We start from the raw sequence: 20,497 nt of genomic DNA, 5'->3' as shown, positions 1-20,497 counted from the left end.
GTCAAGCCAGGGCTGAGAAAAAAGTAAGCGGGGAGGTAAAAAAAAAAAAAAAAAAAAAAAAAAAAGTGCATTTCCCATGTTAATTCGAGTAGACTCTTTAGACACGCCTGCAGCCTGAACCGCTCGACAGAATTACACAACATTTGGCAGAAAGGTAGATTTTGTTCTGCAGATCACACTTTGCTATTTGATGTAAATCCATGCAGTAGTTTAAGAAATTAAAAGAAATCCAGATGTTTATATCTGGGCAGGGCTTGAGCACAGATCACATGATGAGATCGGAATGGCAGTCAGCACCTCAACCACAAAGTGATGGCAGCCATCTTGGGACCAACATACATGATAGCACCCCATTGAAATGCATTGTAGTGAATGGCAGATTTGGAGGGTCACAAAAAGGAGAACGTATAAAGGGTGATACAATATAAATCATTTGTTGCCCAGCTAATTTGGTCCTGAGAAAAAGCCATCTGCTGAGAGAAACCAGTTTTAGCATGATTTTTCTATAGAGGTTATAGAAGGTGCTCAAGAAGATAAAATGAGAGCAAATTTTCTGTAAATTCACACTATGTTTCTCAGCAATATGAGAATGAAGTCTGGCTTTCTCAGTAAAACATGCATTTCCAACAGCAGCAGCCTGTCCGTTGATTCTGGTGTGTTCTAATGCAGCCTCCCAGAGTGTACTAAAGAACAACTAGAGTGCCAACGGTCTTACTTATGACAAAAGTGTGGCACACCTGAAGCCATCTTTATTATAGAAACACAATAAGGGGTTTCATTTTGCCATAGACATTATGTATGGTTGGTGCTGAAGAAAAAAAAAAAAAAATCAGGGCACATTTTAAGTGAGTTCTCAAATATCTTTCTCTTCTATTTCATCAAAAAATTTGACATGTAGTCTGAAATATGCACTTTCAACACCAGTAGCAGACTGCCAGTTAACTCCCTTGTGATCAGCAGTTTAGTAGTGTTTTAATTAGCGACCAGAGCAGGCATCCCCAAGAAGTAGCGTGTGAGCTACCAGTAGCTCTCCATCTACCTATGAGTTTAGCTCTCCTGTATGCAGTCCAGCCTACTATGTAAGCTTTTGCTTGGGTGAATTATATGTATACCAAAATTAAAAAGCTTGTATTCAAGTCAAAAACGTATGTATTTTCAGAACTGAAACTGATGTTTGGAGAAAAAAAATAGTTGAATTTTCAAAATATTTAAACGCCATTATAGGAGTTGTAGAGATTTATTACTAATATTTAAATCTTGGTGCCAGGAAAATTAAAGCTATGGTTTGTATGTAGTGCTCATGCAATATTTCTACTCAAATTGTCAAAGCCTTGTTTTAGGTCTCGCCTAGGTAGCGCGCATGCGATGCTCTAGGAAGGCCTTTAGCCATCGGTCTACTCCTTTTCAAGCACACTCATGCTTGTGCTGGCATCCACCTTGCAGGAGCGAGCAGTGGCGCGCGTTGTAATTGAAAACATATGGCTCTCCTGCTGCTTGCTCCTGCAAGGCGGACGTCAGCACAAGCACGAGTGCATTTGCCTGCTCTTTCACGCTTGCCTGCGCTTTCAAACTCCATCACGCTTTTTGGCTTTAAAATTCTGTTCACCCTACGAAGTTCAGCCGTCACTGCAGTACACCTTTGAAAGCACCTTATTTCACGCATGTGCGCAGAAATGAGTCATAATACAAATGTAACTTAATTTTTACACATATTAAAGTCAGATAACTGAAAGAATTTAGCAATTCGTACTACGCGTGCCCCTCATAAAAAGCGCACACTGGTGAAACTGAAACGCTGTCTAGCATGGGCATTTTTGGTCGAAACACTTCCGCTATGTGCTAGGCGTCGTATAAAAGGAGCTCTGGTGAAGGTTACAAAGCGGACATCTTGGAATAGAGATAGACTCAGTGTAAAGGAGTCAGTACAGGACATTGGCTTAATGTAATTAATGGCAGACATCCAGTGTAACGGTTGGCAGCATACCTCATCCATATTTATTACATTATCGACCGCTGGTCGGGTTGCTTTTTGTTGTGCAGAAGGCAGGTAATTGAGTGCATGCGGTTACCAGCAACACGAGCGTGCGCACCACTCACGGTCTCTCGCTCTCTCCAGACACCGCTTGCTGCCGTCTCGAGACCGACACCCTCTCTGTCGGTGCAACTTCACTGAGGGCTCAGCGGCTCCTCTGGTGCTGACTCTCCGTGGGAACAGTGCCTCAACCGGTGGAGTCTCTCATAAGCGTCATCTTTGAGCTGGCCCAGTGTTTCCACTCAGCGATGTCTCTCTCCTGATGCAGTCAGTCTCTTCACTTGCACAACGTTTCCTCTTATTTAGTCTCTCTGGAGCGCGCTCTCTCTGCGAGTATAGTCTCACATGTGGTCTCTCAAAACGCAGTCTCTACGGGTGTAGTTTTTATTTGAAGGCAACTTCTCCATGGGTGCTTTCGGTGCGCGGTCTCGTAATCTCACACAGGAAGCCACATCTACAAACATCTGAGGACAGAGCAGAAATATTTCAGAGCACCGCTCGGAGGGGGGCAAAGGAGTGAGAACCAACCACATACCGAGCCTGAAAGAGCAGATAAGTGCCCACAGCTGCATGTTTCCAGTCAGCTCTTTAGTCACAGACACTGTATGGTCTCCACTTTTACCCTCATTCTCTCATTACAACAGTAGTTCTATGTTTGTCACTAGCGGTGTTTTCCTTCACTTTTGTTGTCGCCTTCACTTCAGCTAGAAAATTGTCCATTGCAGCCAATTCCCTTTCTGTTGGGAAAATGTGTTGTAGGATGAACAGTCACATGCTCAGCTCTTATAAGGATGGCAGTGCTATCCTCACAAGTTATAAACATATCCTGACAGCGTACTAACCCCTCCCCACCCCCGATGACTGCCCTTGCCTGAGGCATGCTACCTTGGCGGGTTGGTGCAGATGTCAGAAGGGGTGCTCGGGTGTGTCACTTCCGATGCCACCTACTGATCCTCTCACATCACCCGAGGAGCCGCAGGAAGGGTGCCATGCAGCTGTCGTGGGTGCACCAGTGGCGGCTCCAGGGGAATGGGCAGAAGCAAAGACTAAGGACACATGGGAACAACCACGCCAGACCCTCCTGAGACCAGCACTTAAGTTCTTCTTAGCGAGCTCCTGTTGCCTAAGTGGGCTACCTAATACCTGTTGCCTCGGGGGTACCGCTTCTGTTGGAAAAGAGGACACTTGGGCCAGGACCTCACAACAGAAGCCACTGCTGGGCCTGAACTCCTATTAGAAGCCGCAATTAGCTCACCCAGCCTGTGGCTCGTTCGGAGCAGACTAACCGCACCCTGTTCCCTAACCAGAGCTTACCCATCTGCCCATCCTGGTGCTCATTTCTTGTGGAAAAGCGTGGTGGAGGACGGCCCTGGCAACTCGCAGCGAGTAAACAGGGGCTAGTCTGGAGGTCCAAGGATGGGGTGGGTGGGACTAAGATAATGGCGTTGACCACAAGGAGACAGATAGGTAACCAGCAATCCTCAACTAGCACAGGGGCTGTGAAACTCAAGAAGTACACAGGTAAATCTGAGGCCATCCTCCAGGCCATCCTCAAAGCCAAAGCTACTTTGGAGCACAAAATGGATGTACTGGCTCAAGAGATCAGGCTACTCAGAGCAGACCAGCAAAAATCTTTTTGATTAAGTAGAGTTTAATGTATCTACTCTAGCATCAATGTGTTCCTCTGTGCAGGATATGCAGTTACAGCTGCTTCGAGAGGAGGTGCAATACCTAAAAATTAGAGTGTCTGAAGCAGAGGGACGCTCTAGCATAAACAGTGGGCACATTGTGGGTCTACTGGAAAGGGTGGAAGGTTCTAATATGGATGTCTACCTAAAGAACTGGCCGACACATGCAGTACTTGAGGTCAAACACTACGCTTTTTTCTCAGTTGAACAAGCAGAGGGTCCCAAACTGGCCGCCACTCTTGGGGGCCTCAATAAGCCTGTACTGGTGCTGCTCTTTAATTACGACAAGGATCACATTCTGCAGGTCTTTAGCAAGGGACTATGGACAGTTGAAAACTTTGCAGTACATATTTTCCCAGATTACATAATGTAGGTCAGGAAGAGGTGTGAATCATTTTTCAAGGTCAGAATCAACTCTGGCAAATGAACATGCGTTATTCCCTGATGCTCCCAACTAAGCTAAATGTCACAGAATGAGAAATAACTAACTTGGTACTTCATCGCCCCAACAGATGCCAAGGCATGGCTTCAAACTAAAGGGGAAGGAGGTGGGGGAGGGGGTCAACACAGATTCATCACTCTGGCGCTGAAGGGCGTTCAACTTGTCCCTAGGCTTCAGGTCCTTGTAAATTCCAATTAGATGATGCTAGCGGTCCAGGCGAAGTGGTACTACTAAAAAACTCCTTCATGCATGTCTGTATGTTGGGGCTACCTACTCACTTGGCTGGAACAGACCAGGATGGGCTCTTGCGATCAGGGCCGCCTGCACGGCTGACAACATTCATTTTCAAAGACAGATTTGTTTATTGCAAAAGTTCAGTGAATGCCATATGGCAGGGAAGCTTCTTTGGCTCGATCAGGGATGGGGAGTTTGGGGTTTTAATGTTTGTGAACTGGGTTGGACCACCGTGTTATTTGGTGCATGTGGGCTGCTGTGGGTAGAGGCGGTACGGAGTAGGGAACTGATGTATCGATTATCTCAATTCAACCAGGATTATGACAAAACTCAATAATGGAGTTTTCCCCGCTACATTGTTTTGACCTGGAAAGCTAGGGGCATTGCTACTCCCACGAAGCGCTATAGAGTGCACACTTACCTCAAGAGGCGCTATATTCACTTTGCTTACCTAGAATAGACACATTTACCAGATTCTGAACAGTCCAAATCACAGAAACACTTATTCTAGCTATGCCAGAGGGGTGCTCAAATGAGTGGCACCTGGAGTCTCATTCACAATTACCACTAAGCGAGTGGATGCGACTGTAGATGCACAGTGCTTGAGGGAGTGTTAGATGGGGCCCCTCTAATTCTGATAGCTGTTTACGTACTAAATCCGAGCTGGTCCTTGTACTGGTCAACTCTTACCCAATCCCTACAATTAATGAACAAGCAAGTGGCATATGGGGGTGGGAAGGGTGTGCTGTGTGACGAACTGCATACCTGATGTCTTAATGGACTGTTCAACACTACTGCTGCAGGAGGTTCAATCCCTTGCTGTCACAAAATGTCTTCAACAATGGGCACGAGACAACCATGTGGTAAACGAATTGCTGGGAGTGCTCGTTCTTCTCTGGAGTGCATGCACTACGCGCACGCATAGACCTTTCTTACTGTAATATAGCAGGGAGAGTGACAGGCGGGGAATATTCAGAATGCACATTGTGCGCCTTTTTGACATGGTCACCCCGCACTTTTTGCATGGTCAATTAAGTGATTTCAACTGAAAGGGCACTGCGTTCCTGCTAACCAGGTCCCCCGAGCAAGAGCGCTCTCCCAAAACTGTACAATTGGTCCCCCAATTAGCAAAAGCTTTTGCACCCTCTGTAAGACCCTTGTAAATGGTACCCTGGTAGCTATGGTCTGAGGTGCTAAAGAGGGTCCCTAAGGGCAGCAACACAAATTATTCCACCTTAAGGGGCCCATCACCAAGCATATGCAAGATTGCTATTCCAGGTTGAATGGCTTGGTGCAGACAAAAGTGAAAACATGAAATGTCACACATCCCTGTGTGGCATGTCTCCTACCTCTGAATGCATTATTTTTGTGACCTCTACAGCAGGCCTCACAGCCCTAAAGCAAGGTGCTGAATATTTCATGTGGGGGCATTCCTGCATGAGCAGATCTGCCCCTGTGCTGGTCAGTCCTATTCCTGCCAGTACAAGTGAAGCCATATTGAGACTTGTGCAGGACAATAGTGAAAACAAGTTACTCCGCTACATGATGGCTTCACTGAAAATAGGGATATTTGGTATCAAACATCTCGTATTGGTAAACCCACACAGATGCCAGAAGTGGATTTTCCAGTGCATGGACCCAGAGGGCATCTTTGAGGTACTCCCTAAAAAACCTACCAGCCTCTGGTGTACTTGCTGACTGGTTTCTGCCAGGCTGCCACCCAAGACGCTGGTGTGACCTCCTAGGGTGAGAGCCTTTTTCCCTCAGGACAAAAGCCTGCCCGGGAAGAGAGTGTAACACCCTCCCACAAGATGCCCTTCTGAGTAGCCTCCATGGGACGGCAAGCTTCAAAGAAGCTGCTACCTTTGGAATGAGAATATGGCTGCTCTCACAGGAGAGGAAGCCACCCTCCGCCCAGAGCCCCCTTGGCACATTGACAGGTGGGAAAACTAGCTAGCCAGGTTGGCGTGCCACCTCCAGGCTAGTACCCCCACCAAGGTGGGCTACTGGGATGTGGACAAGATTTTTCATAAGTAGCCTTTTTATGATGGCATAGGAATTCTGGGACAGGGTTATGCCCACTTCCTACAAGTGGTATCATATAGTGGGCGTAGTGACCCCAAGGGTCAATAGCCCATTGGCTACAACCAAACACACCCATAAATTCAGTATTTAGGGGAGCAGAACCAGAGAAGTAGATCCTTACAACCCAAGAAGAGAAAGGACACAGATGAGCCGCAAAAGCAGAGAGGAGAGAAGACGCAGCTGACCTGGTACCAACCCCGTCAGCCTGTCTGCATCCCTCATCAAAAACTGCACCAGTCGACTCTTCCTCCAGCTGTTGACTCCAGAAATCAGGGAGGACTGCCTGCCTTCGAAAGAGACTCAAGACCACCAGTGACCAGCAGACCATTTCTGAAGAAACTCCAAAAGAGGAGACTCTGGGGCCTCAAGTACTGCCAAAACAAGCCACCACTGCACCAGTCGTCTCCGACCCGAGGTGAAGTGGAAATCTGGTGTCGACAAACTCCCAAAGCCCTCCAGAGCGTGAGTCCATTGTGGTGTCACCCCTTGTGTACTCCCAAACGTCGCCTGCAGCCTCTAAACGCAGGCCCACTCAACCGGGACTGCTCCTAATAAGAAAACCTGATGCTTAAAGACAACTCTGCATTCGTCATTCCCGGGCCGTGGGGGAAGAGGACCCTAGGTGTACCTACGTCCCAGACAATCGCAGGCCTTGTACAATTGGTTCTCCCTGACTGACTTGTGTGTGCTCTCACCCCATATAGTTAGTGGATAACTGTTGTGTTAACACCCTTACAGTATGGTTTGGACCTAATGTTTATAAAATCAGGAACTGAGTCACCTAGGAAAGTCATGGTAGGAGCCTGGTGATTATAAAATCAGGAAATGAGTCACCCAGCTAAGCAGCCATCTTAATTGGAAAGGGACTATAAAGGAACTTCCCGCCCGCACCCGGTTGCTACGCAATAAAGAATCTGTGCAGCCTCAGTCACATTTTCATAGCAGCTCCGGATCCTGTTGGACTTCATGTAAATGAGATTTAGTGGATCCTGAGTCATTAGCCTGCAGAGAAAATTGGCCCATCATCCTGTGTCACGATTCTGCAGTGGATATCAGCACGCCATTCTGTGTCACGGACCTGCAGTAGACATCGGCGTGCCTGAAACTGTACAGTAAGCCACACCACCAGTCACACCCCCCAAAGGGGGCATCTTTAACACCTTACAAAAAAACAGCACCTCTTGGCCTCTTGGCAGAGGTAACAAGTGTAGGAAGGTGGATATCCGACTATGGTTACCCCCAAACTTTTTGCCTGGTGTTTAGCTGGTTTTTGACATAGTTGGCCTGGGATCCTGCTATTCAGGGCCCCAGGCTAATTGCTCTCTCCTTAAAATGGAATCCATGTACCTTAGGTGCATGCACAATTGGAACTGGTTCACCTTATAGGCCCCTGTAACAGTGTACCATAGGTACCCAGGGCATAGGTGCATCCAAGGCCTACCAGGGGGTGCAGCATGTATTGTGCCACCCCTGGCCTGGCCTCCATATTTGACACAACTGGCTGATCACTCAGCTGGGGTAAGTTGGTGTAATCACCTCTTGCTTAGATATAATATCCCTATATCTAACCTTAACTGGACACATGTTAATCTATAAGCCATTCCTATGGAAGGCCCCTGCAATCCTGGGGGCAGAGTGCGTGGTTTCATGTGAGATGGTGCTCTAGCATGAGCTGAGCCTGTCTGCAGCTGTCGGGAACAACTCCCTTAGCTGTTGCGGGATATTGCCATACCATATACTCTTAAGTGCATTATAATCCTCGTGGTTATATGCTAACTTTGGTTTGGCTTTATCAAAACATGTCGAGTAAGGTGTCAGACGATTTGGAATACTATCCCCTCGACAGTTCTGTCGACGGGGATAGCATTCCACCCTTCTAGAGGGACACGACATGTACATAGCCTTAACCCCGGTTAAAGTTAACCAGAGCCTCAGCATCAGAAAATGGATGCTGCCACCACAGACAAGTCTGACCTCCTGCTGCTGGGAGTCCTTCTAAGCGAGGGAGGCTTGGACAAAGGGTTTCCTGCCTTGGGAGGTGCGAGCACCACCCCAGACAGGATTTTGTGTATTGGGTAGGACAGGGCTGAATAGAATCAGACATGCCCGGGGCACACAAGGTGTCCCCGTGCATAAGCCAGTCCAAACCGGTCCTGGGACTTTCCAGACCCAGGCCTGGCAAGGAGCTGGACAAAGGAAAGGGGGTGTAACCGCCCCCCTTCCTGGTCCAACCCAGAGGAGGGACCTAGCAGGTGATCCACCCCTCAGATTGGGAATAAGAGTGGGAGCAGTGCCATAGCACCTCAGATCATCCTGAATCAACTTGAAACTAAAAAGACTACTGGGCTTCGACATTCTGCTGCTCAGAAGACTGAAGAGTATCTCCCTTTGTGGCCTAGGAGTGGCCACCTTGTGAACACAGGTACCAACCAGCAACTCCTCGTCTGCTTTGCCGCCACCTCCCGCCGGAGCCCGAGCCCGAGCCCAGAGCCTGACAAGACCCAGACTTCTCACAGCCCGATCCACAGTCCCTGCAAAGAAGGGACCGGTGGAGGCACCGAGAGACGTGGGACTGGACACCCGAAAAGCTGACTGCGCAGCATCCGAGGCACCCTCGACGTTGTGCTTTGGGGACTGAGAAGCCCCACCACTGAGCAGCCCTTGCACCGAAGATCAGCCCCCCAGCATCTCCACGATCTGCGTGGGGCCCTATTGTATTGTGCCACTCGACGTGCCATCCCGGCCACTAGCCACGTGGTCAGCGGCCATCTTGGAGACGAAACCTACATACTACACTGCGGGTCTGGTTGCTCCAGACTTGCCCTCGCTCCTGTAAAAGGGAGCAACCGCTCTGACCTTGCTGGTCCGAGTGATAAGCCTTTTTCCGATTCCTGCGTGGCTTGCATTAGCCAAGGCCTGTTTGCTCCGATCAAGTTGCCGACACCGCCAACAGCGAGAAGCCTGCGTGGGACAGCTCGTGATCAACTCCTGGACGTCCTCGACCTCTTGGATCCACGTGGCTGCAGAGAGAAGCTACACCTCAACGCCTGTTTGCACCCGACATCGCCTGGTTCCAATCTGGTTCCACGGTAATCACTGGCTAGTGACTTTGAACATTGTCCCCTCTGCTTTCAGGTCTTCACAACTTCAGATACACCCTTGGATCCACCGGAACTCTTCACATCGAGCCGCCTGCAGCATCTTCAGCTCCAAGCACCATCGACCAGCGTGACGAAACCCGACACTACTTAGACCCTATGTACCCGCGTCCTGTGGGTGAGGTAACTCAGCAACGCCAGTGTTCCCTCACTGGTACACACCTCTAGTGTCTGTGTCTTAAGTTTCACTCCTCTAGGTCACTCGGAAGGTTCCTAACTAACTAACTTTATAACTTTTACGCACCATAGACATTGCATTGGTGAGTGCGTGCACTTTAAACACTGCACCCGAGTCCCGCTGGCCTTTCCAGACTTAGTCACTGCTAGTCCCGATCAGCTCCAGCGATTCCCAAGGCCCTAGGCCGGTTTCCTTTTCGATTGGTATCTCTTATACCACTTTCTTAGTATATGGTTTAGGTGGCCCCTAGGGCTCATCCATATTGTGCAACTTTTGTGTACTTTAAACTATGTTTTGTTTAACGCTTGTGCTTCTGTGCTCATAAAGAGTCCAGGTGATATTTGTAGTTAATAAATATATATATATTTTCAATATATATCTGTGTGGTGTCCTTTCATTTGGTATTCAAGGGGGTTGTATATGGTAAAACAGCTTGCTTCACATGCCTTTCAGAGTTTAGCCTAAGACTGCTTTGTCCACGCTACCACTAGGATAGCTGGTCTAGAAGGTTGACTTACAACCAATCATCATAAGGGTTGCTTGGCATGGTACAAGGTGATCACTAGAACTAGTGAGCATCATATACCAGGCCAACTTCTCACAACAAGTCTATAAGTACAGGACTACAACTGCTAGTGCATAAGAAACTGCCCTCAGCTTCTCGTGCACCGCTTGCTTCAATGTTTAGGGATAGTTGGAGGGTGAAGCAACCTGAAGGTTTACTTGGTTCATGTCATGACAGTTCATTTTTGTGGGACATGTGTGCAAGGAACCTACAGCACTTTCAGATTGGAGAAGGGCTCCATTTCTTCAGGAGATTATTCAGTGACCTAACTGAAGGCAACAGCCTGCCGTCCTGAGCCAAGATCCTAGGATACCTGCTGATCTGGTTGTGTGAAAAGGTAATGCAGATACTGAAGTGAGTGTGGTGGGATGCACAGGGGAGTGCTTGCATTAGGTGCGATGATCTGTGGGTAATTCTGGTTGTGTTCATAAGACAGTGTGCACCACCTCCGCAAAGCCCACCTGGTATTACGTTAAGGGCACACCTACCCGGCAACCACAGCAAGGGTGTCCAGTGAGCCAGATCTTGTTTCTTTATTATTTTGTCCCATTCCCTTCACTGTGACACAGGCTGGAAGAAATGCTGTCTGCATCACAGTGAGGTGCATGGTAGGACAAGCCCGAACATCGCTCCAGATGGGTTCAGGATCTCTCAGGTTAGTGCATCTGACAAAGAGATTCAGTTGGTGATGAAACCGATGACTAGAGGTATAATGCCGGGGCTAGATGACTTCCCAGTAGAATTTTATGCAACTTATGCTGTGGGACTTGCCCCCAGGCAACTAAATACATATGGGGCAACCAAGAAGAGAGGACGCTTGCCTGCCTCATTAAGAGCAGAATTGACTAGAGTTCTGCTAAAGCTGGATATAGATCTGCTGAGGACGTCCCATCCCCTGCTCTCACTACTAAATTTAGATTATAAAATGGTGGGAAGGTGTTGGCGAACAATTTGATACCAATCGTCCGGACTATAATACATCAGGATCAAAATGGCTTCATTTCTGGAAGAAATACTTTTGGAACCTTTATTCAGAGTTAATGACTGGACTACGAGATACCAGGTGGAGCACTGGTTTGCATCCTCAGATGTTCAGAAAGTGTTCGACACACTGAGTTGACCACTTATGATTGGGGCCCTGCAGAGAATGGGTCTGGGACAAGAATTTAACCACTGGGGTCATCCTATATACGAACTGCTGACAAGAGTTCGTACAGGTGTGACAATACCAGAGGCACTGCAGATAGGTTGGGGAACCAGATAGGAAGCCTCTTTCCCTCATCATTTTTGCACTAGAGATACAGCCTTTTGCATGTCTTCTGAAAGCAAAAGGCCTTGTTTGGAGAATATCAGTGGAAAGGGATTAGCATACAGTGGCATATATGCAGACAATGCTCTGATCTTAATTCACATCACCATCCACAGTGGTGGCCTGGTTTTTCCATGTGTCTGTTAGATGACTTTGGCACATCGTCAGAGAAGAGCTATTAACTGGGACAAGACCTGCTTATGCCCTTTAGTTAATATACCAGACAGATGTTCGGTTTGCTTCTGCACAGAGGAGCTGCAACTGGAACTCCGGGCCATCAAGTACCATAACAAGAAGTGCCTGAACCGCGGCAAGTTTGGCAGAGAACGGACCTTGATTAGACAAACCTTGCCTTTTTTAATGCCCTCACCGGTGAGAAACAGTATGTTGCATAGGGGTGGTACTGGTCAGACTATTAAACTTCTTAGCGGACCTCCTAAATGGCACCAAGGAAATCCTTCTTTGCAGACCTGCCCTCACTACTCACTTCTTTGATCTGGGGCAAAGAGAGACGTCGTGTGGCCGCTCAAGAAATTATGTGTGCCACTCGAGAGGGGGTGGCCTCAGCGCCCCTCAGTACGATGTTATCCAGCTGCACAGGTCCAACGGCCCATGAGAAGGCTTGCAGCAACTCACGGCATGGAGACACTGGACATAAGGGCACGATTGGAGGGACAACCCTTACTAGATCAGTTGATGAGCACAGATAAGAAGAAAGGAGACTACCATGCTTTACTGAAAGTGGCAAAGTGTACTGGAGGTCCTATGCAAACAGAAGATCAGATCGACTCCCCTAGTATGCACCAGAGTTGCCTCTGTGGTCCCTACCAGAGTGCACCAGACTGAAGAGGATATATGGCGTACAAGCTTGGAACGAGACAGGCAGACTGAGGGGAACCAGAGAGCCTTCACTGACCTCCCAAGAGGTATGCAATGGGGGTGCAGGTCAATCCATGCTGTATGATGCCCTGGTGCAGCAAGCAACCCTCATCTGTACTGCGAGGCAGAAGATTACATATAGCTCACTAGTTTTACAGGTAATGCTATGCATGGTATTGTCAAACGGGCGCTCATCTTCCTACCTGTACTCCGCATGGTTATAATCACTGGGGTGGCGACTTGAGGGCCGGAAGGAATGGGGGAAGTGCACATTGGACTCAAACTGTCCTCCAGCAATTGGACACAATGCCTAAGCAGTGTGAAGCTAATCTCTATAATTCCTGAAATATACACAGTTTAACTACGTCTATAACACATATCTGACCCCCCCACCCCCAAGAGGCTAGGGCAGGTATTCATGGCGGCTTTGACGACATGCCCCAGATGTGCTGCTGCAGAGATGGACTTTAGCTCACTCATAATGGCTTTCTGGGAGGGGTACTAGGCTACTTGTCTGACTTGTTAGAAAGTTAAGCAAAAAGTGGTTCTGCTGGGTAAGGCACATTACTTTGTCAATGCTGATTAATGCAATCAAGAACAAATGCTCTCTGATACACACCTAACTTGAGAAATGAATGCTCAAATTACAAAGTCGTGAGATCAAAGGACTATATTGTGTAATTTACAACAGAATTCATTCATTTTGTATCTGAATTACTTCATTCAAAGATAACATACAATGCATGATAAGACCGTCAGAAGAAGTGCAATAAGGTGACTTTTTGTGAAAAGTGCTCAAATGAGTGAAAAAATACAGTGCAAAGGGATTTCTTATGTACAAATGTATACAGGTGTTTCATTGGCCAGATGTGGATTTTCAACCAAGGAGTCCTAGTGTTCCTATTGGGATCCTGGTGGTTCTGGACCTATGACATGCGCAGACGTTTCGACCCTCTTGCGCCCCAGTGGGTGGTCGCGGCGGGTCTTTCTCAAAACAGGATTACAGGTGAGTATTGGTGGCAGTTCAATCGTATGGGAGTAGAATCAATTGTGTGTGAGAGGAGGTGCTTCGTCCCTCCTGTCAACTACACAAGCTACGGACTAGTGCAGTTGACAGGAGGGACGAAGCACCTCCTCTCACACACGATTGATTCTACTCCCATACGATTGATTCTAAACCCGGATACGACTGGCCATTGCGCTACAATGATTCAGGCTGAGCATCCCCGGTCTGAACCATAAACTGTCACCAATACACGTGCCTTACTCAACAGAACCACTTTTTGCTTAACTATTAAAAACCCAGGTTCTGAGGGACACAGGGTTACCCCTTTTCCTTTAATTGACTTGTTAGAAAGGTTGGTCCTGCCCCTTGATCCCTCCACCCTCCCTTCCCCCCCTACCCCCCAAAAAAATACCAGACATGCCTACTGAGGATAACAGTGTGCAACAAACAAAGCATGTCTGTAGATTTATTAACCTCACACTAGCACTGGTGAAGCAATGCATCGCGATGCCTTGGAAAGTAGCGACAGCCCGAGGCTTCGAGGAATGTTTAAGAGGCCTGCACAAATGGGCATATGAAGAAATTGATGTACTACCAGGACCCCAGGCTATGGGAGGGTACAGAACCAGATATGTACAATGGGATGGAAAAATTGGTAGCTAATTCAGTCATCAGACCTCCCTGGAATCAAACTCACACCAACACATCTTATAGGGATGGTGAGCGACGTGGTTGAAGCTACACTGGTGCTCAAAAGCCTAGAACTGACCTACTAACACTGGTCGCCCTGCAGATACCACAGTTCTTCCATGAGGGATCCAATTGATTCAAATATCCTCTGTCCCCTTTGCAGACGAGACAAGCTCACTAAAGGCTTAGGTCCCCAGCAACAGAATTAAGTTGGTGCTACACCCATGCCTTGCAGCCTCAATTGCGTGTATTCTTTTGCTGCATTAGAGTGCAGGGTCTTCTGTGCCCTGGATGAACGCTTTTTCCCCCTCGCTGTGTGGGCTAATAAATAATAGATCCTGGGGTGCAGAACTGATTTTCTTCCCAGCCCGTTTACTAATCGCTGTCATTTTCACGAGGCTCTTGATGGTTTCAGTGGAATACTTAAGCACGGGCAGGAACTGATTAGATTTCTCAGTTTTAGAGTGTCTCAATGAGGAAGTTGTTCTCCTCTTCTATCTGTAATGGGCTGTATTGTTGTGCAGTGACCAGTATGAAAAGGTTATCTTCTGAAGAGACTGGGTATGTTTTCATTGGTATGTCATCCTGGACATCTACCCTATAACGTTGTCACACACAGTCATGCTGGTCGGCTGGCCCTAGATCTTGATATGGTGGCAGAAGTTTGGCAGAAATAGCGATATCCATTTATTTATTTAGAGTTTTATATAGTGTGAACAAGACCCTTTCATGTGACAGAGTGCATTATAGGACAAGTAAAACAGGCACATTATAATAATATAGTACAGCCAGAACTATTATACTTAACATATCATGAAGAACAATATTTGCATGCACAGATGGGTAGAAGAGAGATACGAAGGCAGTCTAATAATTCCCAGTTTGAGCGTAGTCTGAAGGTGGAGGAACGTAGTGTAAATGAAGGAGCGTGACATAGGAGAGAGAACAATGCACGACACTGCTGACAGGGGTGGGGGAGACGATCAAGAAGAGAGGAAGGTTAAGTCCTCAGTGGGTGGTGAATTTGCTGAATAATAGCATTTGTACTTCTTTCTCGAAGAGGGATGTGGAAGGTTGTATCTGATCTTGGGAGGGAAAGCGTTCCAGACTCTGGGATCGTTAGTAAGTTTTTTTCTTTAATTTTTGCAGCTTAAGTAGTAGGGAGCTTGAACTTCTGGAAGATCTGCTTCCAACCGAGAGAGTCAGTTTCTGAGCCAAATGGGAAGGTGTATTGTGGTGCAATGCTTTAGGAGTCATACATGCAATTTTGAGATGGATTCTAGCTTCATAGGGAAGTCATTTTAGAGATTGAAGGTCTGGGTGATGTGATCTAAATGCAGCAGCTAGGCTCATCTAGAGGTGCAAGTTATGTTTGAGAGACCAGCAAAGGTAGAGTTACCGTCGTCTACTTTCGATAGCACAAAAGATGGAACTGCTGTTTTGAGGTCTGCCAGGGGGAGAAAAGGTTCAAGTTTCTTAAGAAGATGCATGGATGGTGAGACCCCTGGTGGTGGCAATGATGGGTTTTTTGCATGGAGAGGGCTCGGTCCAAGGATATGCCTAGGGATTTAGCAAAGTCAACGATGTGTGTGGAGCAGTTAAATGCAGTAAGATGTGGAAGGCAGTCTTTGATATTAGTGGAGATGGAGGACAGTGAGATCAATAAGAATTTCGTTATTAGGGAACTGAGTTCGATGGGATTTAGAGACAGCATGTGTTGCGTATTTGTCAAGGTGAGATGGAGGATACTGATGTCAGGCAAAGTGATTTTCATTTAAAGTGTAGTATTGTCCACATACATCTGGTAGGAGATGTTGGCGAAATTGAGGATTTCTATTAGGTACTCCATTTATCGGTTTAACAGTGTTGGGGAGAGAGCACAGCCTTTGGGTACGCCCAGCATCACAGGTGACTGGTCGAAGAGAACTTGGTTGAGTAGGATGTGCCGAGATTGGTTGTGTAGGAAAGAGTAGAACCATTTAGGAACTGTGCCGGAGAGACCCATCCTATGTTCTAGAAGGTTTAAGAGGGTATCATGATTGATAGCGTCAAGTGCCACTGACAGGTCAAGCAGAATTAGAAGTCACGATTCATTCGTAGGGCATCGTCGACAATGTGGATCATGGCAATTCCAGTGCTATGGCCTGTTTGAAAACCTGGTTGGCATCGGGCAAGGAGTTGGAATTGCTCAATGTGATTTCAAAGCTGCAAGTGTACACAGATTTTTCTGAGAGTTTGGCCTTAGTTAGGATGTTGGTGATAGGGCGGTAATTATTGGGATCTGACTGGGGCATTTTTAAAAAACAAAATTTAGGATGCAAATAACCTGGCTGCTTTTTAGGCAGTCGGGTAAGGAATCTTGAGTGTGTGAGGCATTAATTATCATGGTCCATAAAGGAAGATTGAATATACCATTTTCGTCAAAGGTTCTTAAGCTGGACCAGACTGCGTTATTTTTAGGTGTGAGGGGGGTTTTCTCGGGCATGCCTCCAGATCAAGAGAGGTGGAGAATTGGGTGTGGGAGGTTTGGGTGGTAAGAGTTTCAAATCGTTATGGTTATCATTGGCGATTAGAGTGTTTACTTCAGCGAAAAAGGAAGCAAAGGTTTCAAAGCTGGGTGTCATTTTGTTGTCCGAGGAGATGGTCTCTTTTTGGGACTGTCCGGTATTTGATGATCTCCAACAGTTTTTTGGGTCAGTTTGGTGACATGTAGAATTGATTTGATTTTTTAAGAAAGTTGCTTTGGATACCCTAATGGGCCTATTATAGGCGCAATGTCTTAGTCTTAGGAGTTTACGGTTGAGCAGAGAGGGAGTATGTCCCCAAGTTCTTTGTGCGAGTCCGAGATGTCGACGTTCTTCATTAAGGTTTACATTTAACCAGGGGTTGGATCTTTGACGGGATTCTCTTAAGTTGTTTGGGGGCAAGGGTGTACATGATATCAGGCATGGAATTAACATGGAGGTCCGGAGCATCTTGCATGCAGGGGGGGCGGGAGCAAGGTGTCGGTACTAAGAGCTGACAAGGAGAGTGAGTTGATGTTACAGGTGTCACAGACTCAGTGTTTGGCTTCCACAGGTTGGCCCTTAGATATAGTAGTTTGTTCAAATCAAAATCTAAATCCTTGATCTCAAGAGTTATTCAGAACACTTCTGAGTAATCAACAAGTCCTTGATAAATCCCCAAAAAATTATTTACGATCTAACACCAATGTTTTAACTAAGCACTACTCTAGTAAGAACACTCTGGAACAAAATGAACGTATATACTATGGAAGTAAGATGCTGTCACTACTGCATGTCTTGTGAGAGTCCCATGACACTGAGAATTGTTGTTTGTCTTGATTCCACTTACGTGTTCCGCTGTGGATACTGATCTCCTCTGCAGCAGAGGATTCAAGCACCGCTGAAGTTTGTAGGAGTGAATCTCTGTTCCCGTATGGCATACACAGGAGAGTGTGGGTCCCAAATCATGACAGTATCATGAGTTCCCTTGAAAATGAAAGCACTACTTCGTAGAAAAATCTATTTGTAATGTTACGACCCCAACACTAGATTTATTTTGAGGCATATGGACCAGGCATAAGATGCTGAACCATAATGTTCTTTATGGGGGGCCTTTCATTTGCTTGGAGTGGTTATCAGCCCAGTTGGATACATATCCCCCCAAACAAAGGTCATTCATCACTGTCCCAAAGAGAAAATGTAAGCATAGTCAAGCAAGAAAGAACTTGTAACTACACAGTACAAATCAGTTGCATAACTGCTGTATTTAATCCTGAAAAATAGTCTGGGAGCTCTGCAGTAAAGGTTCTACTCTTTTTTCATGTAATTGCTTGGTGGTACTAGAAGTACTCTGCTGGCCAACACACTGTGCCAAGACTGAACTCTTTTAGCCTCATGATTTTTGCTATGTACAAATCAAGTTTCTAATCCGGATGGCCATAATGATTCTATTTTTCCTGGATATGAGCCTTCTGTCTGGAAATGTTTCAAAGGCATCACTGAAGTGCCAACATCCACAGCTACTTCTCGACCTAAGTACTGAGCTACAGTTAAAAAGCAAGGTTAAGAATATGCCTGCCATAGTTTTAACTGCCTGAATATTAGCTTTCTTTATGTAAAACAAAATGAAAATATCTTACATCAAACTGACCACTTTTCTTTTGAATAGACCGCACTCTGTTGAACAATATATCAAACTTTCCGTCCACATCCCCACAGGCCAATCTAAAGGGAAAAGAGAAGGCAAAACAAAAAAAGAAAACATTTTTTTGGTGCAAAAATAATTACACCTGCAATATCATAATTAAGATAATGCAGTAAAAGGACTCTGTACTGTTATCTTCTTCAATGTTTCCAATTTTACATTTCACTTTACGAAATAGTACCAGAGAGAGGAACGTTACTTAAAAATAAAAAAAACAGTCGGTGCTAAACAGGTGGACATATCATTTCATCTATTTACGTAAGAAAAAGGTAAATTAGTGCTATGTGTAAGAATAAAAGTTAGGGGTGCAGCGCCTCTCTAAGTTCGCACAGGACATAGCTGTTAATTGTCTGTAAAACAGGCACTTGTACCTACAGTAAAAATAAACACGGACAAAGCTTATAGTTTTGACTGTGTGGTGAAACTACTTTCTCTCACACAAATTACATTATTAATGGAGCACTGGAAGATTAATCCATACACAGTACAGGTTTCCCTTCTACGCAAAAACGAATGTTTTCCCTCACAAAGGACCCATACAGAATAAGCAGAAGTCGCTCACTCTTCTATACAGAACAGCAGCACGTGAAGTACTGCAAAGCAGGAGTTTCACATTCATTCATATATATTCTCTCTAACTCTATCGAAGTCTACAGTATTTTCTTAAAAGTAAAGTACGACTGAACAGGTGCAAGATTACTATATGAGTAATGCCAATATAGTAGTACAGGGACAGACTATTTGTTACGAGAGAGGGCAGAAGACAAAGGACTAGTGCAATATTAGAGATCTAGAGGGCAAAGTTGAGAAAAGGAAGCAAAAAAGAAAAATGAGGCGGAAGCATGGTACAGCGGTATCTAGGCGAGACAATACTCTAGCTGTTGGTGGCTGCATACGTAGGTAGTAGGGCTGTAGTGAGTGGAAAAACGTTGTGTTGCACAGTTAAGTTAATGTATTTTCGTAAGGTGCCAATGTACATCATTGGAGCACTTCAAAGCACTGCTGGTGAGCTGAGAGTAAATAGTTCACGACTTGTAAATGGAGGAAGGCTACAGCATAACAGACTGGCAATCAAACGGGACAAAATAAAAGACTGGCAATCAAAAGTGAGAGTAAAGATTTTAGACAAACAAGTACATGAAAAAAATGTCAGACTTGCACAGAAAAGGCAGAATGGGCTTGTGGCATTTAGGGATACAGTGAAAAGAAGTGAAAACTGCTCAAAATGCAAACTGCAACTGTCGACTCACAGATGTGTGGTTTCACAGATGAAAGGCTCCCTGAAAATGTAATGTCATCCTTTGAAAGATAATGCAGGAAAAGGTCAGTGCCGATATTGAACTGGAAGACCAATTCAAATCAAACATTGTCATTTGTTTTAATTTACTTATTGATTTCTACCTGAATTTACTATAACTTTACACACAGTAAGCACAGACATTGCTCCCTGTGAGGAATAGCAGTGAGATAATGAACAGTGGAGAAGACAGTGAAGCAGCTTGAAAAGGTATCAAGTTTGAATACCCTTCTACACCTCCGACGCCCAGAGGACAGCAAATCAATCTGAATATTAGCACACAACACAAGAAACGTGAAAAGGACTTTGATGTGAGCCACAAAAATACTTGATATATTATTAGGCTTACCTTCCACGTACAGAGAGGCAACGAAATTGTGACACTGCTATACTATACATAGAGATATAGGGCCCGATGTAGGTAATTTAATTTTACCACTTCTTAAATAACGAATGATACCGAATCGGTATTTAAGAAGTGGTAAAATAGAGGGGGGGGGGGTGTAGGTAATACAGAATCGGTAAATACCGAATTGTTAAGATTCGGTATTTACCGATTCTGTAAATACCGATTCGGTAATGCCCATTGATTCCAATGGGCATTGAAGCCCATAGGAATCAATGGGCATTACCGAATCGGTATTTACCGGTTCGGTAAATACCGATTCCAGCAAGGGTGCAGGGGGTGTCACTTTGACACCCTCTAGCACCCCAAATACAGGCAT

At 45.9% G+C, this 20,497-nt stretch overlaps 1 protein-coding gene across 2 annotated transcripts in view; it reads right to left on the bottom strand.

Moving 5' to 3' along the window:
- CWF19L1 (CWF19 like cell cycle control factor 1) overlaps positions 1 to 20,497 on the bottom strand; it is a 232,099-nt gene that overhangs the window by 189,517 nt on the left and 22,085 nt on the right. For both annotated transcript variants that reach the window (XM_086921175.1, XM_086921183.1), the window contains exon 2: positions 18,411 to 18,495. In XM_086921175.1, coding sequence (XP_086777301.1) covers positions 18,411 to 18,495 — 85 coding nt within the window. The remainder of the gene's footprint in view (positions 1 to 18,410; positions 18,496 to 20,497) is intronic.

The sequence above is a fragment of the Lissotriton vulgaris genome, chromosome 1_1 (assembly GCF_964263255.1).
Source record: "Lissotriton vulgaris chromosome 1_1, aLisVul1.2, whole genome shotgun sequence".
In the NCBI taxonomy this organism is placed as follows: Eukaryota; Metazoa; Chordata; class Amphibia; order Caudata; family Salamandridae; genus Lissotriton; species Lissotriton vulgaris.
Note: the sequence above shows the minus strand (reverse complement) of the source record. Positions and strands in the feature narration are given on the sequence as shown.